The 16,405-nt window shown below is 44.3% G+C and overlaps 1 protein-coding gene across 1 annotated transcript; it reads right to left on the bottom strand.

Annotated features, from left to right (window-relative positions):
• Positions 1 to 1,597: 1,597 nt before the first annotated feature.
• On the bottom strand, positions 1,598 to 15,551 carry LOC145348301 (volume-regulated anion channel subunit LRRC8B-like). The gene is made up of 2 exons (XM_080196503.1): positions 13,455 to 15,551; positions 1,598 to 1,870 (listed from the first exon to the last, which is right to left on the bottom strand). Exons 1-2 carry the CDS (start codon positions 15,549 to 15,551, stop codon positions 1,598 to 1,600), a joined length of 2,370 nt encoding a protein of 789 aa, XP_080052629.1.
• Between the last annotated feature and the right edge of the window lie 854 nt (positions 15,552 to 16,405).

Here is a 16,405-nt window from a genome sequence, read left to right as displayed (position 1 = left end):
CATCTATCGAGTCAACACTGAATTAGCCAGGCCCACCTGCCCGCTCTACCCCACATATTTACCTCCTGATCCCCCTAACCTATCCATCTTTGAACACTAAAGGATAATGCAGCATGGCCAATCTACCTAACCTGCACATCTTTGGCCTTCCTCTACTTAATCCATCATAGCTTGCTGAACAGATATTACTTGAGTTTGTGACAGGTACACGGGAAACACACTTCAGTCAATTGAGTCTCTTTCACTTTCAACCAGGCCATTAAGAGCGACATAGTGGCACAGTGGTTAACACTGCTGCCTCACAACACCAGGAATAAGGGCTCAATTCCGGCCTTGGGTGACTGTCAGTGTGGAGTTTGCACATTCTCCCCGAGCGAGCATGGGTTTTCGCTGGGTGCCCCGGTTTCCTCTCAACGATGTGCAGATTAGGTGGATTGGCCATGCTAAATTGCCCCTTGGTGTCGAAGGCTACGGGAGATTAGTGGTGCAAATATGTGGGCTACAGGGTTAGAGTCTGGTTGGGATGTCCTGTTGGAGAGTCGGTGCAGACCTGATGGGACGAATGGCCAGTTTCTGCACTGCAGGAATTCTATGATTAGACTGAAAGCCTGAACAATGTCCCACCAAAGGAGGGAAGATAGCATCTGAGGAAGGAATACCCACCCTAGATTGGTGCTGATTAAACAAATGTATTAGAGCAAGCAAGTGTGTCTTGTTTTGAGGGAGCAGAGGCAATATAAAGAGGAACATGAAGAGACTGTTACATTACACTCCTGGCCTCAAACAATCAGATGAAAACCTACATATGGCCAATAAAACTTTGCCATACCAACCAGCGCAAAGAATCTGACATGCCAAATATTTATTTCAATACTCAAACAATGTTAAAGTCAATCCAACTAATAAAATATATCTTTGAATGTATGCAGTGGGAATCCATAGCAGTGCCGGGGTATGTTCCGAGTTGGGGGAAAAGGACTGAATGAAGAGACAGTGGATGAAGAGAAGACATTCCAGTTAGTTTAATATTTCTCACGGCTCCTGGTTACTGACTGAAATAATGTCAGGCCTTTGTATCATAGCCTTCACCTGCAAGGAAACCATGTTCAGGATGTGAAAGCATTCCTTAAAGTGCAATTTTACTTTTAATTAACTTTTTATATATTTATTTTAGAAATCTGAAAATTTCCACCCACCCCACAGGTCCCCAGACTGTACAATGTGCAAATTTATATCTCCTGTAAAAAATAACAACAAAAAGCATTAATTGACAAACTCATTCCGCTTATAATGAGTGTGGCTAAATCAGCATTGCAATAGTTGTCACTTTTGGCTTCTTGATCAATATTCTTTTCTTTTTCTTGTTGCAATTTGCGACCAATGTCCCAGCATGGTTTTATCCATCTATATGTCTGAATTAGTGATTTATTTATAATACAAACACTGCTCTGGATAGCCAACAGGTAACTGTCTGAGAGCTGGTCTTCACTTTTGAAGAATCCATGTAGCTCTGAGCCAGGATCCTCATCAACAATAGCTGAGCGTTTCCTCCCACCATCTCTGCAAGCACTGGCCGATTTTTAGGCACAAGATCTGGCTACGTTTGCTCAGTGTCACTCTTCAAGAAACGTTCTCTGACGGAGGCTGGCAGCGAGTTAAAAACTGTCTCCTCCACAACAAGGCCACCCGGTTTAAAGCTACACCGGCCTAACTCTTCAGGCAGGAACTCAAACTGGTTTCCAGTCAGATCCAAATGTGTAAGGTTCGCTAATTCTCCCACGAGAGGCGATAATACAATCAAGCTGTTCTTGCTCACAAGTAATGTCCGCAGGTTGTGGCACTGGAATAGTCCGTTGGGTAAGGATTCCAGCTGTAACAGAATACCAAGTTGGAAAAGAATCATTTGGGCAAGGTATCATTACTTCAAACTGCAAACCTTTACAACATTCAGATAGATAGAGTGTGCATGCCTCTTAATTTCACATCAATATGTAATGTCGTGCTGAACATTATAAAAAGCATCCTGGTACCAAATAGTTCCAAAAGGTCATTGCAATGTTACCTAACTGATAATGGCTTCAAAGCACATTAACTTAAGGGCAAATATAATTCCAAAATGCATTTTTGTCAAACAAATAAAAACAAACTCCCAGGTTGAAGCACCACTAACATTTCTTGTAACACTTTATTGTAATGGATTTGGACCAGAGCGTTTGAACATCTCCAACATGAGGAATAGGGAAGTTAGTTAAAGTCATTTCCATTTTTGTGCTCATGTAATGGACATGCAGGTATTAGGCTAATAATTTGAAGTTATAAATTTGAATCATACATAGATGCACACACACACACACACACACACACACACACACACACACACACACACACACACACACACACACACACACACACTACAGACATTGGGTGGCACACTGGTTAGCACTGCTACCTCACAGCACCAGGGACCCAGGTTTAATCCCCTGGCTTGGATCGTTATCTTTGCGGAGTCTGCACCTTCTCCCCGTGTCTGTGTAGGCTTCCTTTGAATGCTCCAGTTTCCTCCCACAGTCCAAAAGACATGCAGTTAGGTGCTTTGGCCATATTAAATTCTCCCGAACAGGCGCCGGAGTGTGGCAGCTAGGGGATTTTCACAGTAACTTCATTGCAGTGTTAATGCAAGCCTACTTGTGACACCAATAAATAAACTTAAAAAGAGACACACGCATACATGCATACGTGCAACACATGCACGCGCGCACACACACACACATACATGCATATGTGCAACACACACAAACACACACACACATATACATGCATACGCACAACACACACACACACACGTGCATGCGCGCGCACACACACACACACACACACACACACACACACACACACACACACACACACACACACACACACACACACACACACACACACAGACGTGCAGGCAGATTTTATGGTTGAATTCAATGCTGGAGGATTGGTACATGCATGGAGGGTGGAATTGAAAAGGTCTCAACTCAACTGTGTATTCCCAAATCGCAAATAAAGAGAGAGGAACATTGAGAACTTTTCAATGACTGTACAGGGAATCAAGAAAGTAAAGCAATGATGCACTTTCATGCAAGACTAATCCCATAGAGCGATTCTGATCGACCTCCCTGTCCACACGTTGGATATTCTCCAGAGTAATAATGAACTCCAGAGCAATTGGCCCACTGAACAAGCTTTAGATGTGTGTTAGCATCACCGGGTTAGCAGGTTCACAGACAAGAATCCTCAAATTATTTCATTTCCTGACTAAACAGTAACCCTCATGTTTTTACATAGAGTATTAGAGTGCAGCGAATGAAATCCCGGCACCTGGACCAAACATAGCATGGTCAAAGCAATATCACGACAGGGATGTGGTTTGGGGCACCTTGAAACACGCTCTAAGCTGGTCAGCATTTCAGGGTTGAATAGTTGCCTATACTGGAGCAAAGCCCTTGGACCCACAACCACTGACAAGTCATTGATAGTTTTTGGAGGCTATTGTTAATCTGTGTCCGTTTCGCACTGATGCTGAAGAGAGGAGGCCATCAGCAGGACAAAGCCCACATTTATTGCCACCCGCATTATCACTTACAAACAGGAAAGAAGGAAAAGATGGCCACAGTATGCCTGGATCACCAAAAGTAGGGGCAAAACATTCCAGATCAAGGGTAAGCAGGGCCCAGTCCAGATGCTGATGATGTGTTTCAGAGAAATATCATGAGTAGGTGACTTGCAAGACCAATGGAATAGAGAACACGGGTGGGATTTTGAGGCTGTGCTCATCCTGAAACCATAAATCCCGCCCAAAATCAACAGACCTTTCCGTGGTCCGCCCCTCACCCAGTCTGATTCCTGTGGCGGATAGGATGGTAAAATTCACCCTTACTTGTTTTATCTAAAGATGAACAAGAACTAGATGCCCTCTCTGATGCCCTCCCTATGCCCATGGATTTACATTTGTCACATCTTCCAGGAATTGGTGCCACTGGGAGGGCAGCCATTGCTAGCGGTTCTGGAAGTAACGACCGCACTCAATTTGTATATCAATGGTTCTTTCTAGGGGTCTACTGAGGTCCTTGTCAGGATTAATTGTCCAGGCACAAATGCACACAGGAGGTCACCAACCTTGTTTTTGCAAAGTTCCACAGTTACATCAACTTCAACAGAGACCGAGTGCGCCAGGATGCCAGGGCGCAAATGCTTTGCTGAGATTCTAAAATCATGAGGGGTATTGAAAAGTTGGATGTGGAGAGGATGTTTCCTCTTGTGGGAGAATCTAGATCCGGGGGATAGAAACTAGGAGCAGAAATAGGCCATTCAGCCCTTCAACCCTGCTCTGCCATTCAACTTGATTGTGTCAGATCCTCTATCTCAATGCCAAGTTCCCGCTTTCATCCCCATACCCCTTGATGCCATTAGAATGTAAAAAAAACTTTCTTGATTACATTCGGTGACTTAGCCTCCACATCCACAGGTTCACCACCCTCTGAGTGAAGACATTTTTCCTCACCTCAATCCGAAATGTTTACCCCGTATCCTGAGACTGTGTCCCCTGGTTCTAGACTTCCCCAGCAGGGGAAAACATCCTCCCTGCATCTAGTCTATCCAGCCCTGTTAGAATTTTAACCAGACCTCCTCTCCTCCTTCTGGATTACAATGAGTACAGGTTCAACTGAAAATTTCTCCTCATAGGACTGTCCTGCCAACCCCGATGTTAGCCTAATGAAGTTGTGCTGCACTCCCTCTATGGGGCAAGTATATCCCTTCTTAGGGAGGGAGGCCAAAACTGCACGCAATACTCCAGATGTGATCTCACCAAGGCTCTGTGTAACTGCAGTAAGACATCCCAATGTGTGAATTCCCACAGGTATAAGGGACAATTGATTGGACTCATGTGGCTAGAAAAACACCCTGGCATCAGGCACCCCAATATATAAAACGGAAAGAAAACCATTTGCTCCAGGTACAACTGATCTGTGACCATAACAAACCAGTCATAGAATCCCTACAGAGCAGAAGGAGGCCATTTGGCCCATCGCGTCTGCACCGACTCTTACCCAAGCTTACCCCATAACACCACGTATTTACTCCACTAATCCCCCTAACCTATATATTTTAGGACACTAAGGGGCAATTTAGCATGGCCAATCCATCTAACCTGCACACCTTTGGACTGTGGGAGGAAACCAGAGCACCCACGCAGACACTGAGAGACTGCGCAAACTCCAAACAGACTGTGACCCAAGGCCAGACTTGAACCCAGATTCCTGGCACTGTGCGGCAGCAGTGCTAACAACTGTGCCACCATGTAGGTTTGCACCCTGTGCCCAGGAAGCATTTATAACTCATGAATCCTGAGTAGATCCCGGACATCTTGAAGGGACAATGGAGGATCCAGGGCTGGCTCCTCAGTGACAATGGGTACCTGTAAAGCTCGTGGCTGGTGATGCCTATGCAGAGGATTTAGGATCCTACACAGCGGAGGTAGAACAGACCATAGGCATCTTAAAGAGATATTCCTGGTGCCTGGTCTGATCTGGTGGAGCACCCCAGCACAATCCCTATACAGGGTCTCACATATCATCATGGATTCCTGCATGTTGCATAATCTGGAGCTGCAAAGTGGAGGAGGACTTGCCAGAGAGGGCATGGAGGAGCTGCACATCTCCTTTGATAAGAAGGACATCAAAGAGGTTGAGGACGTTGAATTTGAGAAAGCCAAAGCTGCAAAGGAAGAGGCCATAGCATTGGCCAGCCAAGACAGGCAGATACATGAGACCCTCAAAGGGGGCTCTTGGTCAAGAACCCTCTGTCGTGGGCCAACATGAACACCAGCGTTACCACTAGCCTCATTGCAACTGTATACTTCAGTATGAGACTTAATAAGTACACATGAGGCTCACATTGTCCTTGATCTTTTGTAGGACGAGGAAGCCTCCGGAACATGTGTCCTTACTGAGATGAGGTGCTAATAGGGGAAAGATGTCCCAGCATAAGACGTCAAAATGTGCTGCCTCTTCAAAGCATCCCTTGAGTATCCCAGATGCAATGGCATCCTACAAGAATCAGGAGCTGTGGGCTCGCAGCTGTATGCCTTCAATCTAACCAAGCTTTTCCAAGGAGATCCATCTCCAGTGATGGGACTACCCATTCTCTGCAACATCAATGGTGCAACTACCAGGTGACACTTGGGCCAAGGCAACCGAGGACGTTCTGTATGTGTGTGTCTAATCAGACATGTCTCAGTCCTCTGTATCACCATCTTCTTAAACACATTAACACTGGGTGGCTGAGTTCGATAGACTTTGGACAGGCAAGAGAAACAAGGATTATGGGGACAGACAGTGGAGCTTTGAGAAAGCGTCACTACTTTATACTCCATCCCCCTTGCAATAAGACCCAACATTCTCTTTACTTCCTCATTACTTAGTGTACCACCAATTCTGTCTAATGAGGGCATCTTAGCACTGCTATCTCACAGTGCCAGGGACCCAGGTTCAATTCCCAGCTTGGATCACTGTCTGTGCGGAGTTTGCACATTCTCCCCATGTCTGCGTGGGTTTCCTCCACATTCTGAAAGACATGCTGGTTAGGTGAATTGGCCATGCTAAATTCTCTCTCAGTGTACCTGAACAGGCGCCTGGGTGTGGCAACTCGGGGATTGTCACAGTAACTTTATTGCAGTGTAATAATAAATAAACTTTAACTTCAACATTTTTCACTGTATTTCCTTGCCTATAATAACAGTAAGATTGAAAACTGCAGTGTGAGACCCATAGTACAATTAATATGTTTAATGCTTTGAACCGATTTTCCTCTCCTTCATTTATCACAACCCCAGTATGTTGAATGCTGTGTGAAATTGGTGCTGATATTTTCTTTCAGCTAATCATTTGTTGGTGAAGCCGCACTTAGAGTATTGTGTTCAATTCTGGTCACCACAGTACAGGAAGCATGTGGAAGCTTTGGGGAGGGTGCAGAAGAGGTTTACCAGGATGCTGCCTGGATTAGAGGGTCTGAGCTATGAGGAGAGGATGGACAAATGAGGGTTCTTTTCTCTGGAGTGGCAGAGGCTGAGAGGAGGCCTGATAGAAATCTGTAAAATTATGAGAGGGTTGACAGTCAGAATCTATTTCCCAGAGTTGAGATGTCTAATATAAGGGAGCATGCAAAGGAGATATGACGGGCAAGTTTTTAACTTGGTGTCTGAAACACACTGCCAGAGGTGGTAGTGGAGACAGATATGATAAATGGGTTTAAGGGGCTTTTGGATAAACACATGAATATGCACTGAATAGAGGGATATGGATCATGGGCAGGCAGAAGGGATTAGTTTAATTTGGCATCATGTTTGGCACAACATCGAGGGCCGAAGGGCCTGTTCCTGTGCTGTACTGTTCTTTGTTCGAAAGAAGTGGGAACCAGAGCTCAGGCATAAGGATATATTGGCCTTGGAGGGAGTACAGAGAAGGTTCACCAGGCTGATACCGGAGATGAGTGGGTTAGCCTATGAAGAGAGATTGAATAGACTGGGTCTGTTCTCATTGGAGCTTAGAAGGCTGAGGGGGGATCTTATAGAGACTTACAAGATAATGAAGGGGCTAGATAGGGTAGAGGTAGAGAGATTCTTTCCGCTTAGAAAGGAAACCAGAACTAGAGGGCACAGCCTCAAAATAAGGGGGGGGGGGGTACAGTTCAGAACAGAGTTGAGGAGGAACTTCTTCACTCAAAGGGTGGCGAATCTCTGGAATTCTCTGCCCGTTGAAGTGGTGAGGGCTACCTCACTGAATATATTTAAGTCACGGGTAGATAGATTTCTGATAGACAGGGGAATTAAGGGTTATGGGGAGAAAGCGGGAAAGTGGAACTGATCCACTTCAGATCAGCCATGATCTTATTGAATGGCGGGGCAAGCTCGAGGGACTAGATGGCCTACTCCTGCTCCTATTTCTTATGTTCTTATGCTTTCAGGGAATGGGAATCCAGTACGTCCCTGACTCAAGGAACAGGACAGCAGTAAAGCTGATAAGAGCATCTAGTTGTACAAAAAGAGAGTAGTCCAGAAATAATAACAGAAGCATTTGAAAAGGAAAAATATACACACACAGTGAGAACAATATGAGGAAACAATAACAAAAGTTAAAGTTTATGCAACAATAATTTCTAATTGTTGTATTGCTCTGTGGGCAGTAGTACCTTTTCTGGTTACTGTTTTGGGTGGAGATTCAGACTCTGCTGTTATGCCAGTTTATTTCAATGAAGAAAAGCCTTTGTCGCTTTTTTAATAAACCAAAGGTCTTCGATGTGAATCTTTTTTTTTTGCCATCCCAATAATAGAAAGGGTTGCCAAGGCATAGCATTTGTTTGAACAAAGTCATGAGTGAGAAAAGGCAGCTAGGACAGCAAGGCCAAACATTCTTGTTTATCTACAGACAGGAAGTGGTGGCTTTAAATCAACGATGCAATGCTATGTTTGGAACATACAGAATTCTTTGGGGATTAGCAGGGTAAATGATGGGAGGCTATTCCCACTCATTGGAAAGCGCTGAAGGGACTTGAGGAAGGAAGGGAATTGGTGATCACCAGGTAGTCCAAGAGAAACAGTCCAAAGATGTACGGGTTAGGTTGATTGGCCATGCTAAGAAATTGCCCCTTAGTGTCCAGGGATGTGTAGGTTAGAGGGGATTAGTGGGTACAATACATAGGGATATTGGGGTAGGACCTGGGTGGGATTGTGTTTGGTGCAGACTCGATGGGCTGAAGGGCCTCTTTCTGCTCTGTAGGGTTCTATGGTTCTATGATCTATGATAATCTAAACAGGCAAGTTGTTCAGGAGCCCCCTGGGGTCTCGCTTTGCAAACTGGTATTCCATTAAGCTACGAGGAGAGATTGGATAGGCTTGGATTGCTTTCGTTGGAGCAGAGAAAACTGAGGGGCGACCTGATCGAGGTGAACAAGATTATGAGGGACATGGACAGGGTGGATAAGGAGCAACTGTTCCCTTTGCTGGCAGATGGGGTGGGAGCTCAGGTGTTTCACACATATTGGTGTAGACTCAGTGGGCCAAGGGGTCCCTTGTACATATATGATTCTATGCAAGTATAAGACCAGAGGGCATAATTGCAGAATGAGGAGATACTCATATAAGATTTGAAGAAGAATATCTTGTCTCAAAGAATGGTGAGTCTTTGGATTTCTTTATCTCAGAAAGCTGTGCAATTCAAGTCCTTGAACATTTTCAAGGTTGAAGATCAATAGGTTTTTAAACAGTGGGAAAATGAAGGGTTCTGCAGTTAAGGCAGGAAAGTGGACTTGGTGAGTGTTAGATCAATCATGACCTTATTAAATGGCGGGGCAAACTCAAAGGGCTGAATGGCTGACCCCTGTTCCTATTTCTTATTGTCTTATAAGAACATTGTCACTAGTTAATTTTTGCTTTTGCAGGATGAGATTCCCAAAAAAGCCATTTCCCTTAGAATCATAGAATCCCTACAGTGCAGAAGGAGGTCATTTGGCCCATCGAGCCTATACCAACAACAATCCCACCCAGGCCCAATCCCTGTGGCCCCACGTATCTACCCCACTAATCCCTTTGCCATTGGGGAGGGGGTGGGGGTTTAGGATGGCTAATCCACCCTAACCATCTTTGGAGTGTGGGAGGACCCAGAGGAAACACACACAGACGCAGAGGCCGGAATTGTGTCCCGGTCCCATGCTTCCCCAAAGATCAAAGGTCTGTCTCCAGAATCTTCTGGATCTACTACCCCTTTTTTTTGCTAGATGGAAAGCTTGAGATTTAACCATCTGACTTTGACAAGTCCTTTTTTTCCCTTAATGTGTCAACATAAGAAGTGCTGGAGTAGAACCTGAATCCACAACCATGTGTCTCAGTCATCAGAAAAGGAGAAAACCTTGTACTCATATCCAGCCTTTTGTTTTTGGCAAACTGCATCACCGCTGGTGAAGTCTTCTTGCAAGTGTAATCACTGTTAAAATTTGGGCAACCGATATGTGCATAGCAAGCTCCCACAGACAGCAATGTCATAATGACCAGATAATCTATTTTACTGCTATTGAAAGAAAAATATTGACGGGAACACTGGTGAAAACTCCTTTTGCTGTTCTTTGAAGTAGATCCAGGGGATCTTTTACATATATCCGAGAAAGAATACGGGGCCCGCGTTTAACACTTCACCTAAGAAATGGTACCTGCAGCGGTGCAGCACTCCCTCTGTACTACACTAAGGTATCATCCTAGATTTTGCACTCATCTCTCTGGAGTGGAACTTGAACACGCAATCCTAGGCAAGCGTTCTACTAAAGCACAAAAGAAGTACAAAGAACAGAACAGCACAGGAACTGGCCCTTTGGCCCTCCAAATCTGCACAGATCATACTTACCTATATAAACCAACCACTTATATCCTCTATTCTCCATTTGTTCAAATGTCTATTAAAATAAGTCTTAAAAGTGGCTAACATACCTGCCTCAACCATCTCACCTGGCAGTGCATTTCCCCCCCCCCCACCACCCTTTGTGTAAAAAGTTTCTCCCGTTAAGCTAATCTTACACCGGCTACTGCTGGGAACTAGATATAGTTCGAAGTAAGATGTACCTGTATTTTGCAGGTTTTAGGAACTAGTTATAGCTTTAAATTTAATTTATATTGCTTTATCTATATGTTAAGAAAGATGAAAGTTGGGTTTGGTTTCATTTCAAAGGTTTTTTTTGAGATGGAGTCAGGAAGTCTCCAGGCCTTGTTATATAAACATGCATTTTAATGAGGTTTTACAACCCTCGAAGTGAAGCAATAAACCAGAAGTTAGAACAAACACAAAAAAACGAGAAACATCTGTGCTGTTGCCTAGCGACAGGAGATTGGCAAATAGACCCACACGAAGGTAGGGAGAGAGAGAAACTATTTTAGTTTCAGTTAGGATGGATAAACATAGGGCAAAGATGGATATGTCTAAGACTCTCTTTAGCTGAAGATGATCCCAGGCTGCCGAAAAAGTGAATATAAGGAACTCTAAAGTATCAGTGAAGTTCGGGTGAATTTTGTAGATCTCAAGGGAGAAACCAATTGCAGAAGGATACCTAGTGATTGCGGGGAAGTCTATTGGAAAAGAGAGCTCTTTGCAACTGAACCACCCTCCTTGTGGAAATAGTGGTATGTCTTCACTGGAGTGTCGGGTCTGTTAGGGTATTCCTGGGATAAAAGGATAGCGTGAGTTTGAATCATTTTTTCTTTGTGTCTGTGCTAAAATCTTTCTCACCTTTTTGTTGCCTAGTGTAATATAGCTCATGTTTCTTATAGAGTCATGGAGTCATAGAGGATTGAGCTATGAGGAGAGGCTGAATAAACTAGGCTTGTACTCGTTAGAGTTTAGAAGAATGAGGGGAGATCTTATTGAGACGTATAAGATGATGAATGGGATGGATAGGATAGAGGTGGAGAGACTCTTCCCGCTCAAAAAAGACAGTAGGACTAGGGGGCACAGCCTCAAGATAAAGGGGAGGCGGTTTAGAACGGAGTTGAGGAGGAACTTCTTCACTCAAAGGGTGGTGAATCTCTGGAATTCTCTGCCCGTTGAAGTGGTGGAGGCTGCCTCGCTAAATATTTTTAAGAAGCGGGTTGATGGGTTCTTGATAAGAGAGGGGATTAAGGGTTATGGGGAGAGGGCGGGAAAGTGGAACTGAGCCACGACAGATCAGCCATGATCTTATTGAATGGCGGGGCAGGCTCGAAGGGCTAGATGGCCTACTCCTGCTCCTATTTCTTATGTTCTTATGTTCTTATAGAGGTTTACAGCATGGAAACAGGCCCTTCAACCCAACTTGTCCATGTCGCCCTTTTGTTTTAAACCCCTAAGTTAATCCCAATTGCTGCTATTTGGCCCATATCCCTCTATACCCATCTTACCCATGTAACTGTCTAAATGCTCTTTAAAAACAAAATTGTACCCGCCTCTTCTACTATCTCTGGCAGCTTGTTCCAGACACTCACCACCCTCTGTGTGAAAAAATTGCCCCTCTAGACACTTCTGTATTTCTTCCCTCTCATCTTAAACCAATGCCCTCTAGTTTTGGATTCCCCTACATTTGGGAAAAGATATTGACTATCCAACTGATGTGTGCCTCTTATTATTTTGTAGACTCTAAAGGATCACCCCTCAGCCTCCTACGCTCTAGAGAAAAAACTCCCAGTCCATCCAGTCTATCTCCTTATAACTCAAATCATCAAGTCTCAGTAGCATCCTAGTAAATCTTTTCTGCACTCATTCTATTTAATAATATCCTTTCTATACTAGGATGACCAGAACTGTACACACTATTCCAAGTGTGGCCTTACCAATGTCTTATACAACTTCAACAAGACATCCCAATGTACTGACCAATGAAATCAAGCATGCCGAATGCCTTCTTCACCTTCTGTCCACCTGTGACTTCACTTTCAAGGAGCTATGAACATGTACACCTAGATCTCTTTGTTCTGTAATTCTCCCCAACGCCCTACCATTAACTGAGTAAGTCCTGCCCAGGTTCAATCTACCAAAATGCATCACCTCGCACTTGTCTAAATTAAATTCCACCTACCACTTGTTGGCCCACTGGCCCAATTGATCAAAATCCCGTTGCAATTGGAGATAACTTTCTTCACTGTCTGCTATGCCACTAATCTTGATGTCATCTGCAAACTTAATAACCATGCCTCCTATATTCTCATCCAAGTCATTAGTATAAATGACAAATAACAGTGGACCCAGCACTGATCCCTTGTTGAATAAATCTTTTACCTTATTTATTTGAAAGTCAGCAGCAGACTCGTGTGAATCTGCTCGGTAAAACACCCTCCACAGTTTTTTTTTGAAATGATGAGGTTCCATTCTGGGATCTAACTTGTCCACATAACATCAGCTGGGATCATAACACCACTCTTAAGTAGTGAAGAAATCAATCAGTTTCAGTAAAGGGATAATGCAATGGAAAGTGAGACACTGCTGCCTCACAGCGCCAGGGACCCAGGGGTTCACCTCCGGCCTCGGGTCACTGTCTGTATGGAATTGCACATTCTCACCATGTCTGCATGGGTTTCCTCCAGGTGCTCCAGTTTCTTCCCACACTCCAAAAATGCGCAGATTCGGTGGATTGGCCATGCTAAATTGCCGCTTAGTGTCATGGGGGGGAGCAGGATAAATATGTGGAGTTACAGGGCTAGGGCTTGGGTGGGATTGTTGTCGGTGCAGAACCAATGGATTGAATGTCCTCCTTCTGCACTGTAGGGATACTATGATTCCATGAACACCAATGGATTCAGCTAACTATACACCAAACAGAGGCCAGAGTCTGAAGACCTTACATAATTATCATTACATAACACGATCCCTTTGACAATAACTGTAGGTGGTTTCACTTACATTATTGTTGGACACATTAAGGTATTGAAGATGTTTCAGCTCACTGATTTCATCACCAAAGAAAGTCAAGTAATTATTGCTGATGTCCAAATACCGTAACTTGTGACACAGAAATAGTTGTGACGGTACAGTTTCAATTCTGTTCTGGTTAAGGTACAGTTGCTCGAGATTTGACAGTGTCCCAATTTGCACTGGTATGTATGCAATAGCATTGTACCAAAGTTTAAGGCAAGACAGCCATTTCAGATGCTGGAAACTAATGATTTCTTCAATGGTCTTAAGTCTGTTGCCCTTTAGATCAATTTCGCGTAGATTGTACAAGCTAAAAATTGAATGCGGAATGCGCTCCAGGTCACAGTTAAGGAATTCCAGGTTTGTAAGGTTTATCATATTCTTCAATGTGTTGAACACTGTTAGTTTTGTACCTTCATTATCAATGGATAGTTTGTTTAGGAGGAGCCCTGAGCCAGTTACCACTGTTGGAATGCGAGGGAGACTATTTTTCATGTATAGAGCTTTTAAATTCTTTAGGTTCTCAAGTCCATTTAAGGACACAAAGTGATTCTTCTCCATTTTTATGTTGCCCGCTAAATGAAGTTCTGTCAGATTCTTTAGATTAAAAATCCAACGCGGGGCTTTGTCCATGTCAGTGAACTTGATGTACAATATCTGCAGGTTCTCAGATAGACAGTTCAATGCCTGTTGGTCCACTGTGGTTGGTGTGTGGTAAAGGTGCAGCTCCTTAAGGTTGATGAGTTGGGACATTGCCGTTTGGAACTTGGCTTCAGTTAGGAGTTCCAGCTTCAGCACTTCGAGTTCTTTCAGTTCAAACACAGCGTCGGGAAGCCCACTCAACATGAACAGGGACAACTCCATCTTGTCCTGAGCGTTCTTTTGCAGCTTATATCTTAATCTCTCGGCTGTCCACTCGAGATTAAGGTTGATCTGCTTCAATTTGTTCTCGCTGACCTCTGAGAGAAAGACAGAGAATCGCTTTGAATAAAGTGGATCGTACTGGTCTGACAAGTGAAGAATGAAGGCAAAGTCGTTTATGATATCTGGGATGTCCCTGTAACTGCTTTCCTCACGCACAGTTTCAAAAGAATATTTCTTCAGTGAGCGCCGGAACATCCAGTATAGGCTATAGACACTGAGAAACCCATGTAACACAACCAGTACTGCATAACAAGAGGCCAAGAGTTTGAATATGGTTGCCAAAGAATGGACACAATGATACTGTTGATATCCTGTAAATACCTGTATGTCAACCTTGCAAGTGATATCAAAATGCATCTCAAAAATATGATAGGGAATATATGAAATAATAAGAACGAACAGAACAACTTTGATGATAATCTGTCTCATGTACAACTTGTAGATGATATCCTTTCCTTCAACATGCACTTTAAACTTCTTCACCTTTTCGAAGATGGCTTTGGCCTGCTCACCCTCCTTCCGATCCAGGATCGTTTTCTCGGTGGGGTCGGGGAAGCCGGGCTCCACTCGGCTGACTGCCAGCTTGCTGCCCACCTCGAAGTTTATGGAGGAGAAAGAGGCGTCCCTAGATTTGCGGTACGGCTGCTTCTCGCTGTTGATCTCGACGGCCTCGGACAGGGCCCGGGTCGTCCACGGCGAGTCGAAGCACTTGTGGAGGATGGTGATGAAATGCTCGAGCCTCGAGCTGGTGCTGGGGTACTTGAACCAAAAGTTGCTGCATATTAATAAGAGCAGTGTCTGCCAGAGCACCAGGTGGGGGAAGAACTTGGAGAACCAGTGAAGCTGCTTCTCGTAGCACACGGCATCGATGAATATGTACTGCTGCCGGTCCAGCAGGTTCTTTATCCCACTCAGAGCAGAGGTATTACTGGCTGAAGTCCCACTGCTGCTCTCCCAGGGAGTCTTGCAGCTGTTATTAATAACCACCTTGCACGGAAGGCATATCATTTTATTCTGAGCAATCTGTAGTGTTGCGCCCAGCAGGGAAATCAGCAGCATCACCATGCAAATATAATGGCTGAAAACATCCCACCATGGCTTCAGAATGCGGTAAGCTGTCTGAGGATCTGTTAACCATCTGAACTCAGTCACCGTAAACATCCCTGTAGCCTGTGGAGTCAAAACAGAAACACAACCTGGTTTCAGATAAAGATTGGTTCAAACATATCAATTCATACTCTGCACCTTGTAGGGGGCGATAGTCTAGTGGTGTTATTGCTAGACTATTAATCCAGAAACTTAGCTATCATTCTGGGGGACCTGGGTTTGAGTCCCACCCACGGCAGAGGATGGAATTTGAATTCAATAAAAAATATCTGGAATTAAGATGACAATGAAACCATTGTCAATTGTTGGGGGAGAAAAAAACCCATCTAGTTCATTAATGCCAAAAAGAGGAAATGCTGGAAAACCTCAGCAGGTCTGGCAGCATCTGTACGACTTTGACAAAGGGTCATCTGGACTTGAAACGTCAGCTCTTTTCTCTCCTCGTAGATGCTGCCAGACCTGCTGAGATTTTCCTGCATTTTCTCTTTTGGTTTCAGATTCCAGTATCCGCAGTAATTTCCAGTGGTTCACTAATGTCCTTCAGGGAATGGAAATCTGCTGTCCTTACCTGGTCTGGTCTACATCTGACTCCAGCCCCAAAAAACATGCTCTTAGGCTGATTGGTGCCAAAAAATTGTCCCTAAATTAGTCGCCCCTCAATCTGGTTATGGTTCCGTTATTGTGGAGTCCAATAGGCGTAGACAAAGGTCATAGCTAGAAGAGGGCACTCACAATGTTAAAATGGTGGTGCGGGCTCGTTGGGCCGAAGGGCCTATTTCCCGTGCTGTGTTGTTCTTTGTTCTTTAATGTGGTTGACTCTCAACAGCCCTCTGAAATGGCGTAGCAAGACACAGTTTGAGGGCAACTAGGGATGGACGATAAATGTTGGCCAGCCAACAATGCCCATG

Source organism: Carcharhinus amblyrhynchos, chromosome 9, assembly GCF_965287045.1.
Source record: "Carcharhinus amblyrhynchos chromosome 9, sCarAmb.v2.hapA, whole genome shotgun sequence".
Lineage (NCBI taxonomy): Eukaryota > Metazoa > Chordata > Chondrichthyes > Carcharhiniformes > Carcharhinidae > Carcharhinus > Carcharhinus amblyrhynchos.
This window is presented reverse-complemented; position numbering and strand designations above follow the sequence as displayed.